This window comes from Diabrotica virgifera, chromosome 6 (genome assembly GCF_917563875.1).
Source record: "Diabrotica virgifera virgifera chromosome 6, PGI_DIABVI_V3a".
NCBI classification, from domain to species: Eukaryota; Metazoa; Arthropoda; class Insecta; order Coleoptera; family Chrysomelidae; genus Diabrotica; species Diabrotica virgifera.
In genome coordinates this window covers 86,207,349-86,234,284 of record NC_065448.1, presented here as the reverse complement: position 1 = coordinate 86,234,284, position 26,936 = coordinate 86,207,349, and the positions used below count along the sequence as shown (strand labels likewise).

The 26,936-nt window shown below is 32.6% G+C and overlaps 1 protein-coding gene across 1 annotated transcript; it reads right to left on the bottom strand.

The window, feature by feature from the left end:
* Positions 1-1,952: 1,952 nt before the first annotated feature.
* Positions 1,953-26,496, bottom strand: LOC114339162 (juvenile hormone acid O-methyltransferase-like). Its single transcript, XM_028289794.2, has 3 exons — positions 26,123-26,496; positions 16,946-17,220; positions 1,953-2,176 (listed from the first exon to the last, which is right to left on the bottom strand). The coding sequence occupies exons 1-3, from the start codon at positions 26,482-26,484 to the stop codon at positions 1,998-2,000; spliced, it is 816 nt and encodes a 271-aa protein (XP_028145595.1). The 5' UTR covers positions 26,485-26,496; the 3' UTR covers positions 1,953-1,997.
* Between the last annotated feature and the right edge of the window lie 440 nt (positions 26,497-26,936).

The window sequence follows — 26,936 nt, the reverse complement described above, 5'->3', positions numbered from 1 at the left end:
TGTATAGTGGTTGTAGAAAAATAACTATTTCCACCTACCTCTACCGAAAGTATACTTTTTCGGACCTGATTGTAGGGAGCAAAGTTGTACTTTTCCCTATATTTCCTATATTCCCTATATTCCCTAAAATATTTTTCCTCCCTAGGGAGGAAAAGTAAAAGTGACGTCATGGTATTTCATTCATGAAATATAACTTATTGACACCCTGTACAATATATATTTTCTATTACGTAAGTATCTAAACATTTTAACGTTTATTTAAAAACACTCTGTATTTTGCAGAGTGGTAAAAAACAGTAAATTGATATTTTGATTTAACAATGTTTACATTAATAATTTGACTTATATTTTGACAGTTGACAGTTATATTGTACCTACTTGTTAGTTTTAGTTCTAATAAATTTTGTTGGTTATAGTTACATAAATAAATTAAGTAAAAATGAAAAAATTACTTGTTATTTGAGGAAGGTGGAAAAACCATATGTATAACATGGAAGTAAAGTACCTTTTCCTCCCTTGAATGATTACTGCCCTCCGCTACGCGTCGGGCAGTAACCTTCATTCTCGGGAGGAAAAGTAGCACTTTCCTCCCTTGTTATACAAATAGCAATTACAGATGCGCCCTGGTCTATATAACTCTCATGGTGAAAAACGTTTGCGTCGATTGCGTTCACTGGAAAACTTTTAGAGAACTAGATTTTTTGTGGGGATTTTTTGTCCGGGATTATTTGTCTGGGTATTATTTGTGGGGATTAGTTGTAGGGATTTTTTGTGGGGATTTTTTGTCTGGGGATTTTTTGTCCAGAGATAATTTGTGGGGATTTTTTGTCCTGGATTATTTATCCGGGGATTATTTGTCCTAGCTTCCGTGTCGGTTTATAAAGTTCTCCGCCATTTTCCGACTTCCAATCGCCACTTTGTCCGGTTGTTCCATAGGTCCTCTTTTATGTTTCTTTCCCTCAGATCTTTGTGTATTCCTTTGCTCTAACTTTTCTGGGTCACCTCTTTTCTCTTTCATTCTGGTTGCCATTTTAATATTTCCTTTGGTATTCCTTGTTCGCCCATTCTTTGTATATATCCGAACTAGAATAAGTTGTTTTGTTGTTAGGTCATCCGTGATTGTTCGTTTGATTCCCATTATTTCTCTAATGCATTCGTTGGTAGTTCTTTCTCTTCTAGATATTCCTGCGGCTCTTCTCCAAAAATCCATTTTCGTTGCTCTCAGCGTTGCCAGTGTTCGTTCTTTCGGTGGCCATACCTTACAGCTGTATAGAGTGATACTTTTCACTATAGGCTCATATATATCCTCTTTTTATTTTCTTTGCCGATGGATTGGTCCCATAAAATATTGTTTAACATTGTGATGGCTTTTCTTCCTGACATATTTTTTTCTCTTATGGATTTGTCTAATGTCCAAGCGTACGAAATAGTGATACCTAGACACTTGTAGTCACAGCAGTGCTTTATCGTGGTGCTATCGTCTAATGTGAGATCTTTTGTTCTCCTCCAATGCACAAGCATTCGGTTTTCTTTTTATTTACTCCTAGACCCCATATATCATACCCTTCAATTAATTTTCGTGCCATATAGTTTAAATCGTCATTGAGCCATTATTACTTCATCGTCTGCAAAGTTGAGCTTATATACCATAGTGTTGGTGAGTGGTGTTCCCATTGTTCTACATTTTTGTTTCCACCTCAATATAAGAATAAGCCAATTGTGTTACACCAAAAAACTCGAAAACCTTTGGATTTTCAAATTTTCAAAATTTCCTGAACCATAAAAAGAAAGTAATGCCTGGTTGCACCAAAAAATCTTAAGCTTAAGATGTGCCTTAAGCTTAAATATGCATGTAAATCCTTAAAGTATAAGCTGAGCTGGGCTAAGTTGGAGCTTAAGATCTGTTGGTGCAATCAGGCATAATAAAAAATAAACGGGTAAAAATATTTTTATTAAAATTTTAATAAGAAATCCAACATATTTATTCTGCTTATGACTTAAATAGTTTTGGTTGCATGAAACACAAACATCTTATAATCAGTTGAAATTGTTCGTTCTCCATCTTCGTAAGTTATAACAAAATTAGGGGTATATTGTGTTATGTAATCCTCAATATATTCGTCATATTCTTCTTTCGGTATGTTATGCAGAATTGGATTTACAGACGTATAAAGATCTAGAAAGAGACAATATTAACAATTTAATGATTTATTTTTATACTGTACATGTATTATAATGCATGTACATGTACAATGCATAAATGTACAAAAATGACATGCATTCTAAAAATTGTGGTGTCCTAATAATAAAACTTTTTCTACTAAAGAAATTGACATTTCAATTTCAACAAAATACCTATATCAATGTGACTACGTTGTGTAATAAAAATAATGTTTTATGTTACACAATTTTTTTATTACACCAAATACAGTGATGAGTACCCTAATAACCTTTAACCAAAAGATGGAAAACATATTAACTTGTGACATAGTAGGTACGAGGTAAAGCTAGTTCTTCTACGATTCTAGTTGACTTCAGTCATAATTATTCGCGGTGTGCAAGTACTTGGAAAGGGAAACGAGAAACCACCGTGCGCGAGTCGCGGAGAAATATTGCAACTATCTTAAATAATTCATATTGTCAATTGAAATTGTCAAATTGACGTATATTTCATACCTTCTGTCATTGACGCAGAAAAATTATATATTGCTCCACAATATTGATATGATATGCAATTATTATATAAAGGTAAATTTAATTAATTGTATTTTGCTTGCAGTACTGCATTTTAATAACTGATTTTATTTACTACATACAATTGTTTACGTTTGCTAAACATAACCTGCATCTTATTTTTTCTTCTTATTATTTTTTTGGACTATGGTCTTGACAATTATCCAGCAACCAGGACTAATATAATTGGCCAATATAATTAAAAGTGCGAATTAAAGTACAGAGCGTAGAAATAGAGGTCGCTTTGCCGAACTTGCACGGTCCCAATACGTATGGCGTCAAAAAACATTTTATTTTAATGTCCCATGTTATTCGTTTCGGCTGACACAAATAAACGTCAAATCGAAATAGAAACGTCAATTAATTTCAAACTAAAATTGTGCCTTATTAAAGCAGTAGCCCGGGAGGTAGTGTCAAATTTGACGTGAGCATTTTAGCATGGCTGTTTTATTTTTATTTGGGGTGCCCCCCGACATTCTTTTTTATTTTTTGGGCAAACTGTTTTTTCTTAATTTTATATGTTGTAGAACCGAAAGATACAACCCTAAATTTTCACTTTTCTATCACCAAACCCAATTTTTTAATAGCAATCTAAATATTTCCCTATTCTCTATAATATATAAAAATGAATGTTTGTCTGTATGTCCCTTATAGAATCGTAAACTATGCATTTGGTAGAAAAAAGCATACTTGGTAGAAAAAAGCATACGCAATATTATTTTTAAGTATTTTTTGGCTTTCTAGTAATTTTTAGGTATTTAACTTTTAAACATTATTTAGTTCTAAGGCGGTACGAAGTTTGCTGGGTCAACTAGTTAATAATAAAAAAATATTCTTGGAGTAGTGTGGCAAAGATTAACAAGTATAAATCAATAATTTATGAATTTTAGATTGTAATAAAAAAGCGTCAGGTACATCATGTACGTGGCCAAAATTTTTTATATATTATATAGAGAATAGGGAAATATTTAGATTGCCATTAAAAAATGGGGGTTGGTGACAGAAAAGTGAAAAATTAGGGTTGTATGTATCTTTTGGTTCTACATCATATAAAATTAAGAAAAAACAGTTTGTCCAAAAAAAAATAAAAAAATGTCGGAAGGGGGGTGGGGAGGGCAACCCCCTTTTCACTTAGATTGGTCGTACTAACTCAGGTTAATAACTTAGGTCAGCAAGCTTCAGGGGTTCATGTACAACAACATTGCTTCATAATTCTATAAAAAACATACAGACTTTTTATATTGTGTCGTATAAATAACAAAAACGTGGTATTATCAAAAAATAATTTCATAAAATAAAATGTCAATTTTAAAAACAAAAAAAATTTCAACGCCAGGGATTGAACCCGGGTCGCCTAAGTGAAAGCTAGGAGTCATGTATTCTAGGCCATTAATAGCCTAGTCATGTATTCTAGGCCAATAATATTTTACCTTTTCTTGCCTAAAAGCCCCGGTTTTGGGCCAGCTGACACATAATTTGTTAATAAGCTTTGGAACACCTAACTAAATAAAAAGAAAACAGCCAAGCTAAAATGCTCCGGTCAAATTTGACACTACCTCCCGGGCTACAGATTGTGTAATTATCGGCAGTTATCCTTGAGTGAGAAAAGTTTTTACTTTTGTTGTATTTGCCCCATACCAACTCCAAATTGTAGGTGAATAAGGGATTTTTCCTTGATTACGAGATGATGATGAAGAAGAAGAAGAAGAAAATGACATATATAACATAATAAAACTAGGTTAGCAAGAAAATCATACGTAATTTAAATTAAATTATCAAAGGTAATACCACGAGTCCTCTAAATTTTATCGATAAATTTTTTTGTTTTCACGAAAACTTCTTTATTTGGTAAAATTACGAAAACAAACCGAATGATAAAATCACGAGTCCGAAGGACGAGTGATTTTATCCATTTCGGTTTGTTTGAGTGATTTTACCCTAAATAAAGAAGTTTAAGTATGAAAACGAAAAAATTTATCAAGCAAAATTTAGAGGACGAGTGGTATTTGAAAAGATTATTTTGTGAACCAATATGTATTATTAGTAAATACGGGCATCTGTGAAATATTTTTAAGACAACTAGGATCAATGTCTTAAGTAAGTAGGTTATAGATAAATTATTTTATGATTTAAAAATGAACCAATTTATTTCTATATTGTTAATACATAAAAAACTGTTTAAATCGAAAATGAACAATTATTAAAAACACAATTTTTATAACTAATATGAGATTTTCCAATGTCGTTCGTAACGTCTAATCTGTCGTCACTTTCAGTATCATTAATTACAGTCGCAGTTGATGTACTGGCAATGCCCTCAGTTGTAGTAGTTGTTCTAAGTTTATTAATAATTTTTTATGTTCTTCATTAACTTGTAAATAAGGTTTTAACGAAGAAGCTGTGGCATGTCCAGTTATTTTTATTGCCTCCTGTTCTTGAATTCCTGCCTTAACAAGATGAGATACTACACTGGATCGGCTTGAATGATTTGTTATTTTTCGGTTTTGTGTGTCCAATCCGCATTTTTTTGCAGAGTTCTTCAACCATTTAGCCATTTCATTTGGTCCAATGGGAGTATTTTTATACCATATTCCATTACCTGTTTGCCAGTATGGATTTGGGGTAAGGAAAAATCTATCGCTGGTAATATTTTTACCACGCTTCTCCATGATTTTTTATATAGTCTTATTGGGCACCTTTCTGGATCTTTAATGTTTGGTGTCAGCCATTTTGAATCCGAACACTTTTTTTGACCACCTTGGCATGTTTTGGTAAAAATTGGATTATATTCAATCCTTCCTGTTTCTTTGCCGGCATTATTTATTTCATATTTGAAATAATCAATTCTACAATGAACACCCTCACCACCGCGCCATGCTAACTCGTAAGAGACAACATGAAAAAATTTCATCTCTAATCCTAGCGGATTATTTTCATCGCACGAGTCTATAATATTCAAATACTCTTTTTCATCCAGCGCTATAGCACTTTGTTTTCTTTTTTCGGGACGACTTTGTAACTCTTTCCTTTTTGCATTTCTCACGTCTCTTGCCTTCTTAAATTCAATGTCGATAAACGGGTTAAAACTTATATTAAACTCTGAAAAATATTTTTCTTGAATCATTTTGGCTGTTACATTCCAAATAGTTTAATAGAGTATTCCTTGTAATCTTCACCATTCATTTTCTTCATATTCATTCCCCAATGTTCAAGAACTTTTGAAATTTCTTGAAACTTGTATTATCATTCAACTGATGGTTCCTTACTGTGCAAAATTGCTCAAATTGTGTCCAAACAGACCTTTTTGTCTTAATTGTATTTTGAGGCGTATTATTTTTTAACAAATCTTTTAATTTGTTCATGATTATTGTCACCAAATCTAACGCTAACGTCCATTTTGTTTAAATTAAATTATGACGATGGTAAATCGCGAAAATTTAAATCGGTCAAAATTGCGCGGCCTACTTGCTTCGTGGTCTTACCCAGCTACGCTGGGTGAGTTCACCACAGTGCAGTGGTGTAATTGGTTTTGCCTAACCACCAGGTGAATGCATTTTATTTAATTATTATTCACCCGTGTTTTTGTAATAATAAAATAGGAGAATGTAATTTTAGAACTATTTTACTAATTCTACTAATATAATGTGTATTTCAAAAGTAACTATTGTTCCAAAATATTACGTTGGAAATATTCGAATCCTTTTATGTGATAACACTGGTTTGTTGAAATCGGCAACAAAATAGAAGAATTAGTTCTGTGTTCTGTGTACGGTTTACATCGGTTCTGTTTGACGTTTATGAAAAGTTTAGAAATATTTATTTTGAAAATAAAAACTGTAGAGAATCTGAGTATATCGTGGTTAGTGTTTTTAAAACATCTATGTACCAGGGCTATTCATAAATTCAGTTAGTAAACACAGGTATGTACGTATTATGTGAAATTTAGGGTACCTTAAGTTTTATCAGGGAAGAGACTGTTTTATCAAGGAAGAGGCTGTTTTATCAGTATTACACTCAATGATTGGCTAGAACGACGCGTGGTGATTGGCTGAAAAAGCAAAAACGTCAGAATTTGACAGGTGAAAAAATAATCTACCGATATTTTCCCACCTCTACTAGTTCCATCTCTTTTTATTTCAAAACGTATTATGTTTCCCATCTTTTGCATAATTTTGCCAGTTGTCAGCGAGCTCATCACTGTATATCAAGTCAGTTGATTTCACCAGTTGTAAGTACAAACTTATGATAGAGGAAAAATTAATACTTGAGTTCAGGTGCAAGTTCTTTTCAAGATAAACTAATTACAGGTTAAGCAGATAAGGGAGTATAACGACCCACTTTTACTAGATTCGTTTGTTTTGATGGTCAATGGACAACAGAAATTATAAATAATTTAGGCAAAAAGGCATAAATATTAGTAATAAATATGTGTTACAGACAAGCTAATAGAACATAACCACACCGAAGACCGACTCATACAAATTCATGCTATGCGAAATAGCCTAAAAACAAAAGCTACGACGACATCAGTGAAAAACCAGCAAAGTTAATTAATCAAGAAATCGCCCAGTCTCCAGATATTCTGGACAAGATTAACTCGAAGGACTTATACATACAGCATGAGCAAGTGCCTATATCGAAAACGCCGCCGGTTCCATTTTACCAAGTTTTCAGTCGACATTTTAAGATACAAAACACTCTGGACACGCTTACGATTAAAACATGTAGGTAAGATTGAAAATTGTTTGGTAGCTAATTGCCACGAAATAAATCTTATTATAAATATTTTCTTGTAGAACAAATCTGAAATTTCTAAATTCTTGGTTAACATTGTAGGTACCTACGTTGATGGTGTATTTGAATAAGTATAGGTCAAAATAATTTTTGCAAATATTTACATCACCGGGTATAAAAAATAATCACTAGATATATTCTTCCGATTTTTTGTTTGTTAGCAAACAAACACTTTACTCCTCAACCTGGCAAAATTGTTATTGACTTCGAAGAATTAATTCATGGAGCCATTAGGCAAATGTGGTCAATAATTGTAACATTAATTGGCTGCAGTTTTCACTTGTCTAAATGGTGGATTCATAAAATTCAAAATTTAAGTCTAACTGGTGGATTCATAAAATTCAAAATTTAAGTCTTACGTAAGACTATAAGAACCCAAATTCTAATAGAAGGCATTTCTTAAAATGGCTTTTTGGACTAACTCATTTTAGAGCCCCACAGTGTAGAAGATTGCTTTGTGTTTGATTTTGTATCCGAGAAATTATAAGATAAGCGACTCAGAGCGTTCTTGGACTATTTTACAGAAAATTATAGTCTAGTGCTTAATAGTATGGCCTAGCTAGTGCTTAAGAGTCTTCTGAACGAACAACGAATTACTGTGATGAGTCGTTTCATTTACAATACAACAAAAATATTTATAACCCCCATCCTGATATTTTGCACTTATGTATACATGTTATGTAGTTAATTTTTATAGTACAACATCAAAGCAATGTAACGCTAAACTAAATAATATTCTCCTTCCAAAAATAATTTCGAACATAAAATATAAAGGCGGTGAAAAAAGAAGATCCCGTTGTTTAAAGTCAGCTTCATTTCACTAGTAAAATGCAGCTTTAATTTAGTTAATTAAGTGTATATGAAGTCCGTAAGTGTAAGTGTATAATCTTGAAATAAATTAGTCTTATATTTTTAAACATCCATATTACTCAAATGTGGTCTCGAGGTAACCAATTACAAAAAAAACTCGAAGAGGTACCACAAGGTTATTTATTATTGTTAAAAATCATAAAAGGACGCGTTTCGGCTTTGCCGTTAAGCTGATGATGGCTTGTGTAAAGCCGAAATGCGTCCTTTTATGATTTTTAACAATAATAAATAACCTTGTGGTACCTCTTCGAGTTTTTTTTGTAATTGGTTCTTATATTTTTGTTCAATTTTTAATTATATAACCTATTTCGTTTATTAATGAATTACGGTGGAGTCACAAGAGAGACATTAATATATTGCAACAACACAAGTCTGATAAGTCTGATGAGCCATTCTTTAAAAATATTCCTCAAAGTTCTTTACTACAGAATCTCCACAAAATGCGATAAGGTTATTGGTTGCTCACAATTTGGATTTCGAAAAGGCCTGGGTACCAGGGAAGCACTAGTTGCAACCCAAGTGCTAGCTCAGAACTGCTACGGTCAAAGGAAAGGTGTAATGATGTGCTTTATAGATTATGAAAAAGCCTTCGATCGAGTACAATATCATAAACTCGTACATATACTAAAACAACTCGACATAGATCAAAAAGACATTCGTTGCATAGAAGCTCTTTACTGGAATCAAACAGCTGTCGTCAAGGTGGATAATGAAACAACGCAAGCTCAAAAAATTCTCAGAGGTGTAAGACAGGGATGTATTCTCTCCCCACTACTGTTCAATTTATATGCAGAAAGTATATTCCAGGAAGCTCTTGAGGAATGCGAAATCGGCATCAAAGTAAATGGTACCTGGGTCAATAATATACGATATGGATAATACGGATGACTCGGTCTTAATAGCAGACAATATAGAAGACCTCCAAAACCTCCTTAATAAAATTGGAGAGCCTAGCGAGAACATGGGACTTAGCATCAACATAAAAAAGACGAAGTTCCTTATAATCAGCCGTCAATTATGTCAACATCAAAATGCAAGACTAGCATATAACAACCAAGATGTAGATCGCCTAAGACAGTTTAAGTACCTGGGAACCTGGCTATGTGAAGACTGGATGTCGGATATGGAAATTAAATGTCGGATAGAAAGGGCCAGAAGTGCATTCATGAAATTCAGAAACGTCTTTACGAACTCTGACTTTGACCTAAACCTAAGACTAAGATTCACAAAATGCTATATTTGGTCGGTGCTCCTATATGGCATGGAAGGATGGACTTTAAAAATAAACACAAGGAATAAGCTAGAGGCATTTGAGATGTGGATCTATCGACGAATCCTTAAAGGTCGCTGGACCGCAAGAATAACAAATGAAGAAATCCTGAGAAGAATTGGTACAGAACGACAACTGCTATGCACAATTAAACAGAGAAAAACAGCATACCTGGGGCACCTAATTAGAAATGAAAAATACCAGTTTCTGCAAACCTTAATTGAAATGAAGGATCGAAGGAAGAAGGGGAGTGGGCAGGAAGAAAATGTCATGGCTCCGTAATGTCAAACAATGGACAAGACTAAAAAACATAGGAGACCTAACACATACTGCAAGGGATAGAGAAAAATGGTCAAACGTGATCGCGAACATCCATTAGTGGATTGCATAAGAAGAAGAAGAAGAACAACACAAGAGGCGCCGCAATCATAACCAAGGACTAGAGATTATCTGAGTTAGTTTGGCGCAATCGTGTCCTCAGCTGAATGTACCTCAGGTAAAATCGGCGCTATCGTCCCATACCCATATTAATTTCTTAATCAAATGTAGATTATTCATATTCATGATACGACTTAGGTACGCAGTAGAAGCGTCGCTTTGATAATTTATAAGAGACACTTTATGTTTAGAAATGTAAACAATAGTAGATAGTTGTACCTATAATGCGCAAAGTTGATTTAAATATCTATTAAATATTAGCTTCCTCTTTTCACGTGCCATATCAAAATCAGCCGACGTTGGCTATCACCATTGCAAAGGCTTCTCGACCTTCGGCACATAACCCCCCCTCTTGCATGTACTTTGCTGTATACGCTTAACATCATTATTATTCCATACCCCCCAGAGACCTTCAAGTAGATCTAACCCCCCTTAGGATCATCCTGGTTACACCTCTGCTTCGGCAATATGGAATAATTGTTCTGCATTTGATATCTGAGTCCATTCACGTATGTTTTTTAACCAAGAAACTTGTTTTCTTTCTACACCTCTACGGCCCTCTTTTTTGCCTTTCAGAATCAGTTGTAATATTTTATATCGATTTCCCCTCACTATATCGCACCTCCGCTCAAAGAGTGTCATAACTCAAAAAATTTTAAAATCGGTTTTATTGCGCCAACAGTTTAATAAAACTATATACTCCTATCTCACAAAGTATCACGTCTATGGGTCAAGTATTTATCGTCAGATGACACTAGTGTCATTATACGATTATCCAAAATCAACGACGCACGCGGCACGAACACAAACAGTGTCACATATCGACTATACTGTATACAACTGTAATATAAGTAATTCAGATGTATTGTGTATACAGTCGGAAAAATGAAAGGATACCCATGAACGAACATATAAAACACGCTGTATTTTCCTATCACCGTGTCACAAAGAAAATTGCCCAGCGCAAGTACATGTAATAATAATTATTATATGTACTTGCGCTGGCCAATTTTTTGTGTGACACGGTGACAGGAAAATACAGCGAGTTTTATATGTCCTTTCATGGGTATTCTTTCATTTTTCCTACTGTATGTATTTCATATTTTTGGAATTATTATGGAGTTTATCTGTAAGTATACCGTATTTTATTAATTTTTACCATATTCTCCTGCTAACCCGGATTTTCGACAACCCGGATCGGCCGCGGTCCCGATTAATCCGACTTATCGAAGTTCCACTATGTGATTACTTTATTCAAAACAATCTGCGTATGTGCTCAAGAAATTTATCATTTATTTATCGTGCTTTTTGCAGTATTTTGTGTTTAATGTTGTTCTTCTTCTTCAGGTGCCATCTCCGCTACGAAGGTTGGCAATCATCATAGCTATTTTAATTTTTGAGGCAGTAGCTCTAAATATTTGTTTTGAGCTGCATCCAAATCATTATCTCAGTTTCTTCAGCCATGAAATTCGTCTTCTTCCGATGCTTCTTCTGCCATCTATCTTTCCTTGCATTATGAGTCGCAGGATGCCATACTTCTCGCCCCGCATCACATGTTACTTGTATTTAAAGTTACATCATTAAAAGTATAAGTCTGTTTACCAGATAATAATTATGATTAGAGCCCAGGAAATATGCATTTAAAAAACCCTAAAATATGCATGCAAATATGCACAAAAAGCAGTTGAAATATGCATTAAAATACGCTCGTATGCATTTAATGCATATAAATAAAAAACGCAGTAATCCTTATATTGAATGTATTTAATTTATTTTATGCTAAAATCACAAAAAATATTTACTGAGATTTTGATCATTATATTCATTTATTCTCTATTTACTCATCATCATCATCATCATCATCATCATTCTTTATTATATTATTTTTACAGTTAAAACTAGGTATATATTATTAAACGTTTTTCTAAATTTTCTAGAGAAAAACTGTGCCGTTTATCTGATAATAATAATTGTTTATACGCGGAAAAACTTTTTTCTACTTCACCCCTGTTGAGCTGACCCTCTACCTCGCAGATATTAAACAAAAAATACCGCTAAATTACAAGCTATTTATGAAATTTTATATACCGTAGATTAAAAATTTAAGCTAATTACACTGGGCAGGAATTTAATATATTTTGTGGGCTGACTCAGCCTACTCACTAGGGGGGCCCACCCTACTTAAAAATAAAGATATTGAATCGATATTTGCGGCAGAATTTCGAGCTATTTATGAGCTTTCGAAGTGATATAGTTTCGATTTTTGAGCTTATCCCCTTAATCCCCAAACAACTCTTTAATTGATTCATGTCAAGATAAGAATGTTGATAAAAATTAAAATATATAGTATCGCGGAAATAATTCGCATAGTGTATAATTTCTAAGAATAAACTCTTAAAATATGCGCATTTCGATTATTGAGTTACAAATTACTGGCTTAAGAGAGAATTGTACTTAAAATGAATCATATTAATTATTTTGCGACTGTATGTCGTTTACCAATTTATGAGCTTGCAAGATACGCGCATTGCGATTATTAAATTGCAATTTCTGTTCTATATTTTATGTAGGTGAACATCAACTATTACCTTCGATTTCAGTGAACCTCGATCGATTTTCACGAAAATTGGTAAGTAGTTAGAGGACATCTCAATAAACAGAACTGACATGGTGCCAATTTGAGCTTTTACCTTGGGGGTGGATGCCACCCCTTTTCGTGGATGAAAATTACTTTAACCCAAGAAATCGATTAAAAATTACCCAAGAAATCGATAGAGAGACAAATTTTAAGCAAAATTTGTTATATAAAGTTATCAAAATATATCAATACTTTTTGACTTATCAAAGATGAAACATTTTGATTTTTCATGAAAAATGCATGCTTTAAAGCGGTTTTTGATAAATAACTCAAAAACTGCAAGTCTGTTGTCATACATATGCTAATAGCAATAAGGGGCATTTCCGAGAGATATTTTTACCTACCTCGCTAAATTGCATTACTTGTGGCCTCAGATGTTTGTCCATATTGTGATATATCTGAAAATATGCACGTATAGTAAATGCATATGCACTTATAAAATGTATCCAAAATATGCAAATATGCACTTAATATGCGTTTTTATATTTGCCGAGCTCTAATAATGATATTATATTCTGTACTGCAAGTGTCACTTTTGATAAATAATATTTCGTAAATGTTTCGTTATTTTATCTGTATAGTGTCACAACTCAAAAAAATAATTTTTTAAAATACTTTTAATATACTTAACCTTTAACTACCCGCGCATCAAGTTATAACATAACTACACGCGTGGCGTACTTTGTACGCCACAAGAAAATACACTTAAAAACAGCGGATGTGTTTAATTTTTTTTGAAAAAATACACTTAGTTGTTTGTTATAAACCTTATTCGGCATAAGTGAATACTTGGAGTTCCTTTTCAGTAAGCCAATTGGGATTTATAACTGGAATCATGGAATAACTGGATTCCATGATAAATAAAATTACTAATAAAAAATTTTCTTAAATGTGATTTTTTACAGGAGAAAAAGTATTGTTTACAAAGAAAATATATTTTTTGCCATAATGACTAAAAAACAATTAAAATATGTACTTATATTACGACTTATAGTAATATAATCCTGGGGTATATTGTCCACCACCGGAAACAACAAATAATAAAATGTAAATTACGATCTTTCCAGAACGCCGATTATAACGAAACTAAAACCAAATTGTAAAGAACATTCCAGTGATAGGTTAGAAAAATAAGCAAGGTCAAAAATTAAATTTTTAAATATATTTCCAGTAGAATTCTTATATCTGGCGTACAAAGTACGCCAGCGCGTGTTGTTAAAGGTTAATACGCTATTTTATAGAGCTTCACAAACCATTGTAACTGACTAAAATAGTTATTATTCTAATTTTAATATTTATTGAATTAAACCCGAAAATGTTGTAGGACAAACTAAACGTCGTTTCCTCGAAACTTTGTTTTTTTGACTTATGGCACTCTTTGAGCGGAGGTGCGATATGTCGCAGATAAAATATTCCCGGTGTTTAACAGTCTTTAGAATTTCTCTGTTTTGTTGACCCTCCTTAGTACTTTCTTATTAGTTTTTCTTGCTCAAAGTATATTTTTTCTTGTCCAAGGAATCTTCAGCACCCGTCTATGAATCTACATTTCCAATGCGTCATTTCTGTTCATGATCGATACTTTTAGCGTCCACACTTTTGCACCTACAAAAGTACAAACCAAACATAGCACTTAACCATTATCTGTTTTTGTTTTAAACAGATGATTATTGCAAAGAAATTACTTCATTTTCATAAAAATAGTTTTAGTCATTGCTATTCTACGCTTTATTTCTGTCTGGATCTAGCTCATCCGTTATCACAGTTCCCAAATATGTCATTTTGGGAACTTTCTCAACTTGGACTCCGTTTAATTGAAGCTTTGCATCGGAATGTGGGTCACGACTAAACACTAAAAATTTGGTTTGGTTTGAGTTTATTTTAATGCCCATTTCTATTTACCTCGTAAATACGATCAAGCAGAATTTGGAGACCTTCAATATTATTTGACAAAATTAGTGTAGGTATATCTCGTCTGCACATTTTATCAATTAGTTTACCTATATATATTATTTTATTGTTATGCATTATCGATTTATGTTTTGGATTGTATATAGTATGATAAGATTGATCTAAAAGATGGCATAACCTAGACATTCAAAGTGAAAGTTCTCCTCCAACACCAAATTGTTCTATATGGTCCACATAATGTTCAGAAAAAAGTCACACCATTTTGAGCGTCGGGTTTGGGGGGGGGGGGAGAGGGGGGAGAAATCGGTAAATTCGTAGTTTTTTGCGTTTTTCGTCAATATTTCTAAGACTATGCGATTTAGCATGAACAACCTTCTATACAAAAATGTTCTACATTAAATTTGAAATAAAAAAGGCCCAATGCATAATCCTTCTAAAATTAACAGTTCCAAAGTTACAGAGGTAGTATAATATAATTGGTCCAAAAAAAGGTCTAACCCAGACATCAAAAATAAAAGTTTTCCTCCAACACCAAATTGTTCAATATGGTCCACATATGGTTCAGTAAAAAGTTACACCATTTTGAGCGTCCGGTTTAGGGGGGAGATGGGGGAGAAATCGGTAAATTAGTAGTTTTTTTACGTTTTTCGTCAGTATTTATAAAACTATTCTTTAGCGTAAACAATATTCTATACAAAAATGTTCTACATATAATTTAAAACAAAACAGGTCCTACACATAATTATTATAAAATCAACGGTTCCAGAGTTACGGAGGGTGAAAAGTGGAGGTTTTCGATACTTTTATATTTTTTGGGTAATTGATGATGATTTTGGGTGGTGAGATTTTGCAAATTTGAATTATAAAACCCAATCCTGTTAAAGAAAATCAGTAGGAAATTGCCCAAAAAATATAAAAAGTATCGAAAACCTCCACTTCTCACCGTCCGTAACTATGGAACCGTTAATTTTATAACAATTATGTCTAGGAACTTTTTTGTTTTAAATTTTATGTAGAATATTTTTGTATAGAAAATTGTTTACGCTAAAGCATAGTTTTTGAAATATTGATGAAAACGTAAAAAAACTACTAATTTACCGATTTCTCCCCCCACCTCCCCCCCCAATCCGGACGCTCAAAATGGTATAACTTTTTACTGAAAAATATGTGGACCATATAGAACAATTTGGTGTTGGAGGAAAACTTTTACTTTAGATGTTTAGGTTAGGCCTTTTTTGGACCAATTATACTACACTACCTCCGTAACTTTGAAACCGTTCATTTTAGAAGGATTATGCATGAGCCTTTTTTATTTCAAATTTAATGTAGAACATTTTTGTATGGAAGGTTGTTTATGCTAAATCGTATAGTTTTAGAAATATTGACGAAAAACGTAAAAAAACTACTAATTTACCGATTTCTCCCCCCTCTCCCCCCAAACCCGACGCTCAAAATGGTGTGACTTTTTTCTGAACATTATGTGGACCATATAGAACAATTTGGTGTTGGAGGATAACTTTCACTTTGGATGTCTGGGTTTGGGTCTAGTTATACCACTAATATTGGATTTTGACAATTACGTTATAAGTATTGTAAAATATTGTTCACGTGAAATTTTCAAGGTCATAGCTCTTGTCAAAATCCATTACCTATAATCTATAATGACCCGATTGCCTTCAACATGGAGAGCCCTATTCGATTACAATAAAACATAATGCCATACAACAATCCACCTTGAACCTTCACTGTCTGTAAGCAGAAGCAGTGCAGTGACCAGTGTGCTAATAAAGTGATTTGGAGGTATAATAGAGTGAAGCAATGATTGATAAAAGAGAAAAAGAGACTAGAAGCAGCAGAAGAATGGAGAAGGAAATTGTAATGGAGGAGTAAAGTTAGCTTGATGAAGTTTGTCTTTCTCTTAAAGTGGGTTTCAGTGGGTAGAAATCTCCTACACAACAGGTATAACTTCCTTCAACTTATTATATAGAAGAGAAAATAGAAGAAAGACGCGGCCCGGTTAGCCGACAAATGACCTGGCTGCGCAACATCAAAGAATGAACATGATTAGACTTTCAAAGTCTAATAAGAAAAGCCCAAAATAGATAAGACTTTGCAGAAGTCATCGCCAGTCTTCGCTACGAAGACGGCACCCAAGGAAGAAGAAGAAATCCTTCATATTTATTCATATGGTACAGTTGGACAGTATCTTTTAAATATCTTTTTCTCTGTTATTTAAAGGGAACGAACTTGACTACTGCTAATGGCTTAGTTAGTCTATTAATTATTGCTTTTACCTCTAAACTCATCTTCAGACTTAAACACGTGACGGTGATTTTCGTTATTGTAAACATAGTTCTTAAACCCAGCTGCTTCTATGTCTTTTCTGTATTCCTCTTTCGGATTTTGTGTATAATAATATACTGAAACGGCATCTTCCTGGTGATATTTCCCCCACTTTGGATGAGATCTTAAATTATGAAACATCATATCTACTGGAAGGCGTTCATAAAAATTTAGAAACAGTGAACCTCCTGGTTTAAGCATCCTATGAAAGTTTCTAAATGCTTGCCTAGAAATTAAAAGATGGTAAATTTTGGAAAACTATTAATATTATACACGGAGCGTAACAAAAATGTAGGTCATAAATCAATTCACATATTCTTCGCAAAGATTGAAGTCTCCAACATTGGTCATCTCTTCAGGGCCCCCGTAAGGGCTACTGACGCCTGTGTGCAAAAATGATTTTGGCACCCCAAGCCATTTTGGATCATGTTTTTTAAATTTATTTTATTGAAAGTAGTTAGGTAGGTGCTTGAAATAAAGCAAAAAACTGAACTTTAGAAATAAAATATCAAAATGAAACAACCATAATAAAATCATAACAAAGTAAATTCAAATAAATTAGGTTTCACACAATTTTGAAGCATTTACTTAGCTAATGGGGTAGAGACACGTGGTTTATAAAATACTAGAAAATAACCCAAAACTAAAAATAGACCAGTAAGGATCTGTTTTTAGGTGGATGTGAGAGGTGGCATTCAGATTTTGGCGGATAAAGTTAGGTGATAACTTCGTTAATAATAATTGACTTATGCTCCTTCTAAAATATGCCCGGAGCATTATCTATTTAAAAAAATAAAATATTCAAAAATTTCAAAAAATTTCGTTTTTTTTTCTACTTTTTTGCTTATAACTTAAAAACTATTCACTTTAGAACAAATTCCTATAGGAATAAAACAAAGATAATTAAATTTTCTATCAAATGCAATTAGTTAAAAATGTCTTAATTTATCATCCTTTCTTCAAAATAGCAATAAATACAAAATAAGGGGGCAAAACAAGCCTGTCCTTATTCAATGATTTTCCATCACCTAGGTTACACTTGGAACCCTCCTAATTCGCTTAGAAAATTTTTGGAATGTGCTAAAACCGTACACCAAATTTCACTAAAATTGACTTACTAGATTTTGCATAATAATTTTGCAATCTAAACTTTTTTAAAAAAATTAAAAATTTTTAAAATCTTGCACAACAAAAACTAGAACATACAAAGATTTGTCAATTTTTTACATATAAAGAAGTACTCCACCTATCTAATGCACTTTACAGCATTGAAATCGGATTATTTAAGCAGCCTCAGCAATATTTTAAAGTTATAAACAATTTTTTGGCTTATAAACAAATTAGTGCTGTGACCAGGAGGGGGTGCTACGGGCTCCTTTATTTAGATGGACTTACCTAAGTTTTTTTATGTATTTTGACCCGTAGAACACGAATTTTTTGGGTAACAGTTGATCCGGATGTCGATAAGATTGTTATAAACAAAGAACATGAGGAATTACATAAAATCGATTTTTCGCAAAATAAAAACATTTTTTTTTGTATTTCTTGTGTAATACTAAGCAAAAAATGTTCTTACAAGTTTTTTCGTAGGATGCATAGTTTTCGAGATAAACGCGGTGGAACTTTCAAAAAATCGAGAAATTGCAATTTTTGAACGCGAATAACGTTTGATTAAAAAATAAAATAGCAATTCTGCTAACAGCATTTGAAAGTTTAAGTCAAATTATACCGGTTTTAATTATTTGCATTGCTAAAAATAAATTTTTTTTATTATTAAACAAAGCTATTTGTTTATAAGCCAAAAAATTGTTTATAAATTTAAAACATTGCTGGGGCCCCTTAAATAATCCGATTTTAATTCTGTAAAGTGTATTAGATAAGTAGAGCACCTCTTTATATGTAAAAAAATTAGCCAACTTCTAAATGGTCTACTTTTTGTTCAGAAAGATTTTAAAAAATTTGAACTTTTTTAAAAACATTTATATTGCAAATTTATTATGCAAAATATATTAGGTCGACTTTAATCAAATTTGGTACACGATTTAAGTATGTTACAAAGAATTTCTTAAGCGAATTACTAAGGTTCTAAGTGCCACCAAAGTGGTTAAAAAATATTGAATAACAGCAGACTTATTTTGCCCCCTTATTTTGTATTTATTGCTATATTGCAGAAAAGGTATTACCTTAAGGCATTTTTGCCAGTCGTGTATCATACAAAATTCAATTATCTTTATTTTATTTCTCTACGACTTTGTTCCAAAACAAATCGTTTTAAAGTTATAAGCAAAGAAAGCAGAAAAAAATTGATATTTTTCGAAATTTTTAAATATTTTAATTTTTTTATTAATGTTCCGGGCATATTTGAGAAGGAGCATAAGTCAATTATTATTACTGAAGGTGTCACCTAACTTTATGTGCAAAAATCCGAATGCCACCTCTCACATCCAAAAATAGACGTTTTTTCGCAGATCCTTACTGGTTTAAAATGTCTACATACATAAATATAAGTCATACTACATGCTACTGATACTTGAATATTTTAAAAAATATGCAGATACTTCTGATAAAACATACCTACGTAACTTCGTTATAAAATCAACAGTGATAGCCAGGTACAATAGAAAAATAAAAAATAGCTGTTTATTGTTGTAGCGATATTTTCCGAGATTTTGCTGTTGCAAAGTCATTAATTACATCACTAAAATTTATACCATCAAAAATTTCTTGTCCAATAATTATTGCTAATATTGCTAGCCCAGACATTCTTTCTTGAAGCATTGTCGATATTATATAATTATTAACTTTGAAAAAGATCGCTCGCTAGAAGCTACAGATCCAGGCAATGCCAAAATAATTATTCTTAGTGAAATGCTTATGTTTGGAAGGGTGGAGGTTAAATTTTGTTTTCAAATATATATTGTAAAATACTTAAGAAGTCAGTATCATCAGGTAATGAAACCAACTTATTGCTTTAATTTCATTAAAGAAATCGTTGGAGTCTATATCCTTATTATCAATTTTACACAAAAAAAAGTTATTCTTAATAAAATGCTCTACATCGTATTAAGACGCAACCATCAGATATCAAATGTTATAAATTTTAGACGAGGTAGGTAATATGTCAAAAAATATAAATTTCGCTAAAGAGTAAAGTACCTTTTTATTTCAGAATATCAAAAATTGTTATTAAGAAAAGTTGTTTCTAATTAAAAAATATGTTACATTATTCAATTACATCCTTAAAATTGAAATATTGTGAACTATAAACGTACTTAACTCTTAAGCAAAATTCATATTTTTTGATATACCTCGTAATAAATTTAAAAAAAAAATGATATCCTGATGGTATCGCAGATTTTAGACGAAGAGCATTTTATGAATAATAACTTTTTTTTCGTAAAATTGATAATAAAATAGTTATCATACTTATTATAGAATGATGTTGGGCATCCGTAATTCGAGAAAAATTTGCAGATTTTTTTTTAATTAGAAGGATATAATTGCATGTTAGATCATAGTTTTTTTAATAAAAATTTTTGATATTCTGAAATATAAAGGTACGTTGCTCTTGAACGAAATTCATATTTTTGACATACCTCGTATAAAATTGATAGAATTTGATATCTGATGGTTGAGTTTTAGATTTTAGACCACGCAGAGCATTTTATGAAGATTAACTTTTTTTGTAAAATTTATAATAAAAAACTTTTTCATATGATTCCTAGTTACGCAGATATACTGTATAAGAGCTCAATTTTTTTTTGAATTTCTCAAATTGAAATGTCAGATTTGGTATCAGCATAATCAAAAAGGAAATAGAAACATTTTTGATCAAAGTAACATGATGATTTCAACGATATTTTCAAAATCATGTATACAAAACAATTGTTTTAAACAATTTTTAAACAACTTATAAACAATTGATAAACAATTAACTTCCAAATATGTGAGGAAACTTTTTACGTTAACATATATACCAGGTGTCCACTTATATTTTCCCCCATTTTAACTGCCTATAACTTCTCAATGACCCAAGAAAGAAATAATATATGGTTTTCGCTGAAATGTTTTATTTTAGTAAAAGTTTTGTTTGAATAGATTTAATTTTTTATATCGCTTTCAATTAAGAAAAAAAATGGGGAATTTTTGAAAAAATCGTTGTTGACTTTTTTTTTAATGGAACACCCAGTATACTTTTTTGTAAATTGAAAGAATATTAATTCACCTATCCAGCGATATAGAGCTTTTTAAAATCGGTTGTCAAATAATTGAGTAATTAATTTTTAAAATATGAGAGATGCATGAATTATAAACACTATCCTATAAGTAAAGGGTCGATGTTGACAGAATAAAGTACGAAACACTTACCATTTTATAAAAGATCAAACCCATGAAATTGCAGTCAACAGGACTTGGTATTCAGCAGTTAATTTTTTAGAAAAAAACGTTGTAAACAAAATATACGACACAACATTTGACAAAATACAAATTACTTAAAACGTAGAAATTAATAGGATTACAGTAATAATACCTCGTTCGGCCACCCTGAGTTAAGTGAAACCTGCAGATATTTTTCAAATATTGTCGACTCGCTATTTGATAGGCGATTTGATTTACAAATCTTGTTGACTTGTCATTTTAGCCCAACACAATCCGAGGCAATAGAATTACCGCCCACACCCTTGCTCATCCAATGTATGTTTGGAGTTTTTGTACGAAATCAGCATATCAGCACATAGCTACAATTTATTTTGTATTAGGTATAACTACAGTTTGGTCTACGGTCAAGGAAGTGGGTGTTTGTTATTTTTATAGTGAGATTTTTTATTTTATACGTATCTAACAAGAATTGAAAGACTAATAATGCCATCCAAACAAAAGTAAAACTGAACTATGTATTTAATTTCTCAACTTTTGTTTTAAAATTAATTTTTGGTTTTTGTTTTCTTTTTCAATTTTTTTATCTTGGGTTTTCGCGCCCCTAAAGGATGGCGCCCGTGTGCATTGCACACTTTGCATATGTGGTAGCGGGGGCCCTGCATCTCTTGGCGCTATACATATTTTTCGTGCTGGACTAGGTCGCCGTTTGTATTCTTCAGTTTCATTGTATCGCTTTACTATACGATAAACAGTCTATTGATGGATATGCTGTCTCCGTGCAATACCTTCTTGTCTTTAACCCTTATTTAGTATGGTATAGTTAGACCCAAACCCAAACATCCAAAGTGAAAGTTATCCTCCAACACCAAATTGTTCTATATAGTCCGCATAATGTTCAGAAAAAAGTCACACCATTTTGAGTGTCGGGTTTGGGGGGAGAGGGGGGAGAAATCTGCAAATTTCTAGTTTTTTAGGTTTTCGTCAATATTTCTAAAACTAAGCGGTTTAGCATGAACAACCCTCTACACAAAATTGTTCTACATTAAATTTGAAATAAAAAAGGCCCTATGCATAACCCTTCTAAAATGAACGGTTCCAAAGTTACGGAGGTAGTATAGTATAATTGGTCCAAAAAAAGGCCTAACCCAGACATCCAAAGTAAAAGTTTTCCTTCAACACCAAATTGTTCTATATGGTCCACATATTGTTCAGTAAAAAGTTACACCATTTTGAGCGTCCGGTTTGGGGGGGAGATGGGGGAGAAGTCGGTAAATTAGTAGTTTTTGTACGTTTTTCGTCAATATTTCTAAAACTATACTTTAGCGTAAGGAATGTTCTATAGAAAAATGTTCTACATAAAATTAAAAACAAAAAAGGTTCTATACATAATTGTTATAAAATCAACGGTTCCAGAGTTACGGAGGGTGAAAAGTGGAGGTTTTCGATACTTTTTATATTTTTTGGGCAATGTATGGTGTAACTAGACCCAAACCCAGACATCCAAAGTGAAAGTTATCCTCCAACACCAAATTGTTCTCTGTGGTCAACATATTGTTCAGAAAAAAATGGAGGGTGAAAAGTGGAGGTTTTCGATACTTGTTATTATAAATATTGCCCAAAAAATATAAAAAGTATCGAAAACCTCGACTTTTCACCCTCCGTAACTCTGGAACCGTTGATTTTATAACAATTATGTATAGAACATTTTCTGTTTTAAATTTCATGTAGAACATTTTGGTATATAATATTCTTTACGCTAAAGCATAGTTTTAGAAATATTGACGAAAAACTTAAAAAAACTACAAATTTAGCGGCTTCTCTCCCATCTCCCTCCCAAACCGGACGCTCAAAATGGTGTAACTTTTTACTGAACAGTATGTAGACCATATAGAACATTTTGGTGTTAGAGCAAAACTTTTACTTTGGATGTTTGGGTTAGGCCTTTTTTTGGACCAGTTATACTATACTACCTCCGTAACTTTGGAACCATTCATTTTAGAAAGATTATGCATAGAGCCTTTTTTATTTCAAATTTAATGTAGAACAATTTTGTATAGAGGGTTGTTTATGTTAAACCGCATAGTTTTAGAAATATTGGCGAAAAATTTAAAAAACTACGAATTTACCGATTTCTCTCCCCTCTCCCCCCCCAAACCCGACGCTAAAAATGGTGTGACTTTTTTCTGGACATTGTGTGGACCATATAGAACAATTTGGTGTTGAAGGATAACTTTCACTTTGTATGTCTGGGTTATGCCATCTTTTGGATCAACTATACTATACTAATTGGCTAACAATTTTAACACACACCAACACTCTTTAATGTGGCATAAGAGACAGAAAACTCCAGAATCACAAAGTAAAACTCCCCAACTAACATGTCAATACCAAGAAACAAAACAAGAATCATTGTAAGTCGCTAAAGCATATTTTGTATACTACGCAATATTTGTTAGTTTGTGATATCATTGCTTCTTCGGCTATATTACATAAATACTATGTTTAGCACATTTCTTCTGTAATAAATTTTAATGCACGTAAAATATTCCATGTCCATTCCAACATTCCATTCTCCAAACATGGAAAATGATTAGAGAACAAAGAAAAGAGATGAACGAATTAATAAAAACGAAACACATTCAAAAGGAAACATGGACAGATTACTTCCGATCTCTATTTGCTAAAGGCGACGCGAATCAACCACCAACACCTGAAGTTACGACGAACGAAAATTAAAAAATTAAAAATCTCCAGGAGAGTACCGAATATCAAACGAACTCCCAAAGTATGGAGGACAAGATCTAATTAACAACTATTAAAACTAATACAAAAAATAATGGAACAAAACAGAATACCACAAGAATGGAGATCAAGAATCCTAATACCTCTCTTCAAAAAAGGAGACAAATCGGACCCGGAGAATTACAGGGGGATTAACTTATTACACACAATATTAAAGTTAACAACCAAATTGATAAAAACAAACTGAATGAAATTATAACATTAGCAGAACAACAAGGTTGTAGGCCGGGAAGGTCACGGACCGTCGCGTCGTCGCTATATTTACAATGAGGCAAGTTCAATAGAAATCGTTAGAATACAACAAACCGGCATGTTTATGTTTCGTGGATCTTAAGAAAGCGTTTGACATGGTCAAAATAAAGAACGTTATCCATTTGTTATACTCAAGAGAGGTGCCTCTAAGAATAACTAAAACGATCGAAAACATCTACCAGAACAACGCAATATAATTAAAGTAGAAGATGAACTAACTGACCCAATTAAAGTTGGCAATGGGATAAGACAGATGGATTCCTTGAGTCCTTTATTGTTTAACGTGATCATGGATCAAGTAATAAAAAAATTAAGAACTAAAAAAGGATACCAAATGGGAGAAAACAACTTAAAATAAGTAATCTGTTATACAGATGATGCAATACTAATATCTCAAAGTGAAGATGATTTACAATAGGTCTGGATCCCGCATATGAAAAAAAAGTTGATTAATAGCAAGCTGAAAATTTGTTAATAGCTTAAGGGTGTCTTGTGGGACTAACTTTGATATATGGGAACAGGGGAAGTTTTAATTGTGGAACAGGTTAAAAATTTGAAACGGTCAGACCACGAAAACGGCACATGTATTTTGTCCGACAGAACAGACTTAAACTCTCCGAACAGAGATTAAACTCTCATGCAAAAATCAGACTGCTATTTATCACCAAATGGACGTTTTAATGAGTGGAACATGTAGAATATGTCAAATGACAGGAATTATGACAGGTGATAAATAGCAGTCTGATTTTTGCATGAGAGTTTAATCTCTATTCGGAGAGTTTTAGTCTGTTCTGTCGGACAAAATAAATGTGCCGTTTTCGTGGTCCGACCGTTCCAAATTTTTAACCTGTTCCACAATTAAAACTGCCGCTGTTAAAGTGTTCCTATATATCAAAGTTTATCCGACTAGACACTCTTAAGCTATTAACAAATTTTCAGCTTCGCTTGCTATTAATCAACTTTTTTTTCATATGCGGGATCCAGACCTACAACGTCTGCTGCACCAATTTAATATAACTGCCAGAAAATTTAACATATTAATTTCCCCAAAAAAGATAAAAATGCATGGTTATAACAGCAAATCCAATAAGATGTAAATTGGAGCTGGAGGGTCAGATAATAGAACAAGTGACAAGTGATGGAGTTTACATATCTAGACATCACACCATCTAGCTACGGAAAGCTCGAAATAGAAGTGGAAGATCAAGTGAATAGAGAAAACAGAGCCGCAGGTTGCCTGAATGACACAATATGGAGAAAAAAGTATATCGAAAAGGAAATAAAAGGCAGAATTTACAAAACACACAAATAATGACATACGCGGCTGAAACACGATCTGACAGAAAGAGGACAAAAAGATTGCTCAAAACAGCGGAGATGATAACCCTTCGAATAATCGATGGTAAGACTCTATGGGACAGAACTAGAAGTACAGATATATGACGGAGGTGAAAGGTGGACAACATTAATAACCGGGTAAGAAACAGCGGAGTAGAATGGAATGACTACAAAAGCCGAATATGGAGTAGTAAGGACAGCGAGAGACGGTTCCCCATTAGGAAGATGATCAGATGAAAAGAACAGACAGTCATGTCTATACAAAAAGAAGAAGTAAAACACTCTAGCATAACACATTAAGGAATATAAAAAATACATATCATCCAAATTCATTTGAAAGATGAAAACACACTTACCTTGGATTATCGGTCATATGAATAAGAAAAAATCCAAAAATATGATCAAACCTATCTTCCATGTTTAATGGCGGATGTCGTACGTTAACATCAAGTTGGCAGACAATGGATCTCGGTATCTTGATAATATTCTTAGCGTATTGGAGCATAATTTGTGATTTATCAGTAGCAACATATTCCTTATAATCTTGTGGAAGAATTGGAATAATACTTTTTAGCGAATTTTCTCCCGTAGCGATTCCACATTCTAAAATCGATGCATTGTTTCTCCATTTTAATAAATGTGCATATTTCTGAAGATGCTCGTTTGTGATTTCTAAAATTCTTTTACTACTCCTAGACCACTGTTTCGGTAAATGCATTTCTATTGGTACTAAAAGTGGTAAAACCAAATATAATGCTATATTTTGTTTACTAACTTACATATTTATTGATTAACAATACGAAGTTTTATATCCTATTAGACCGGGTTGTATCGTCGCCCCCGCTAGCGAAATTATTCCGATTCGATTTTTTTGCACAAACGTACTCAAAATGAGGTTCTTATAACATATCCACAGGGTGCCGGGCGGTGCCGTGGTCGAAAAATTGTTTAAACAATTTTTTTTTAAACAAATTCACAAAAATAATTCTTTTAATTCGAACAATTTGTTTAGATAATTTGGGTCATTCTGAGCAAAAAAGGTCTCTTGTCATTTTTTTTTAAAGTTGATTGTTGTCGAGTTATATGCGATTAAAAATTTGAAAAATGCGAAAATGGCCATTTTCAAGGTAGTCTATGTGCCAAATAGAGGTCAGCGTGTCCTTTTCAATT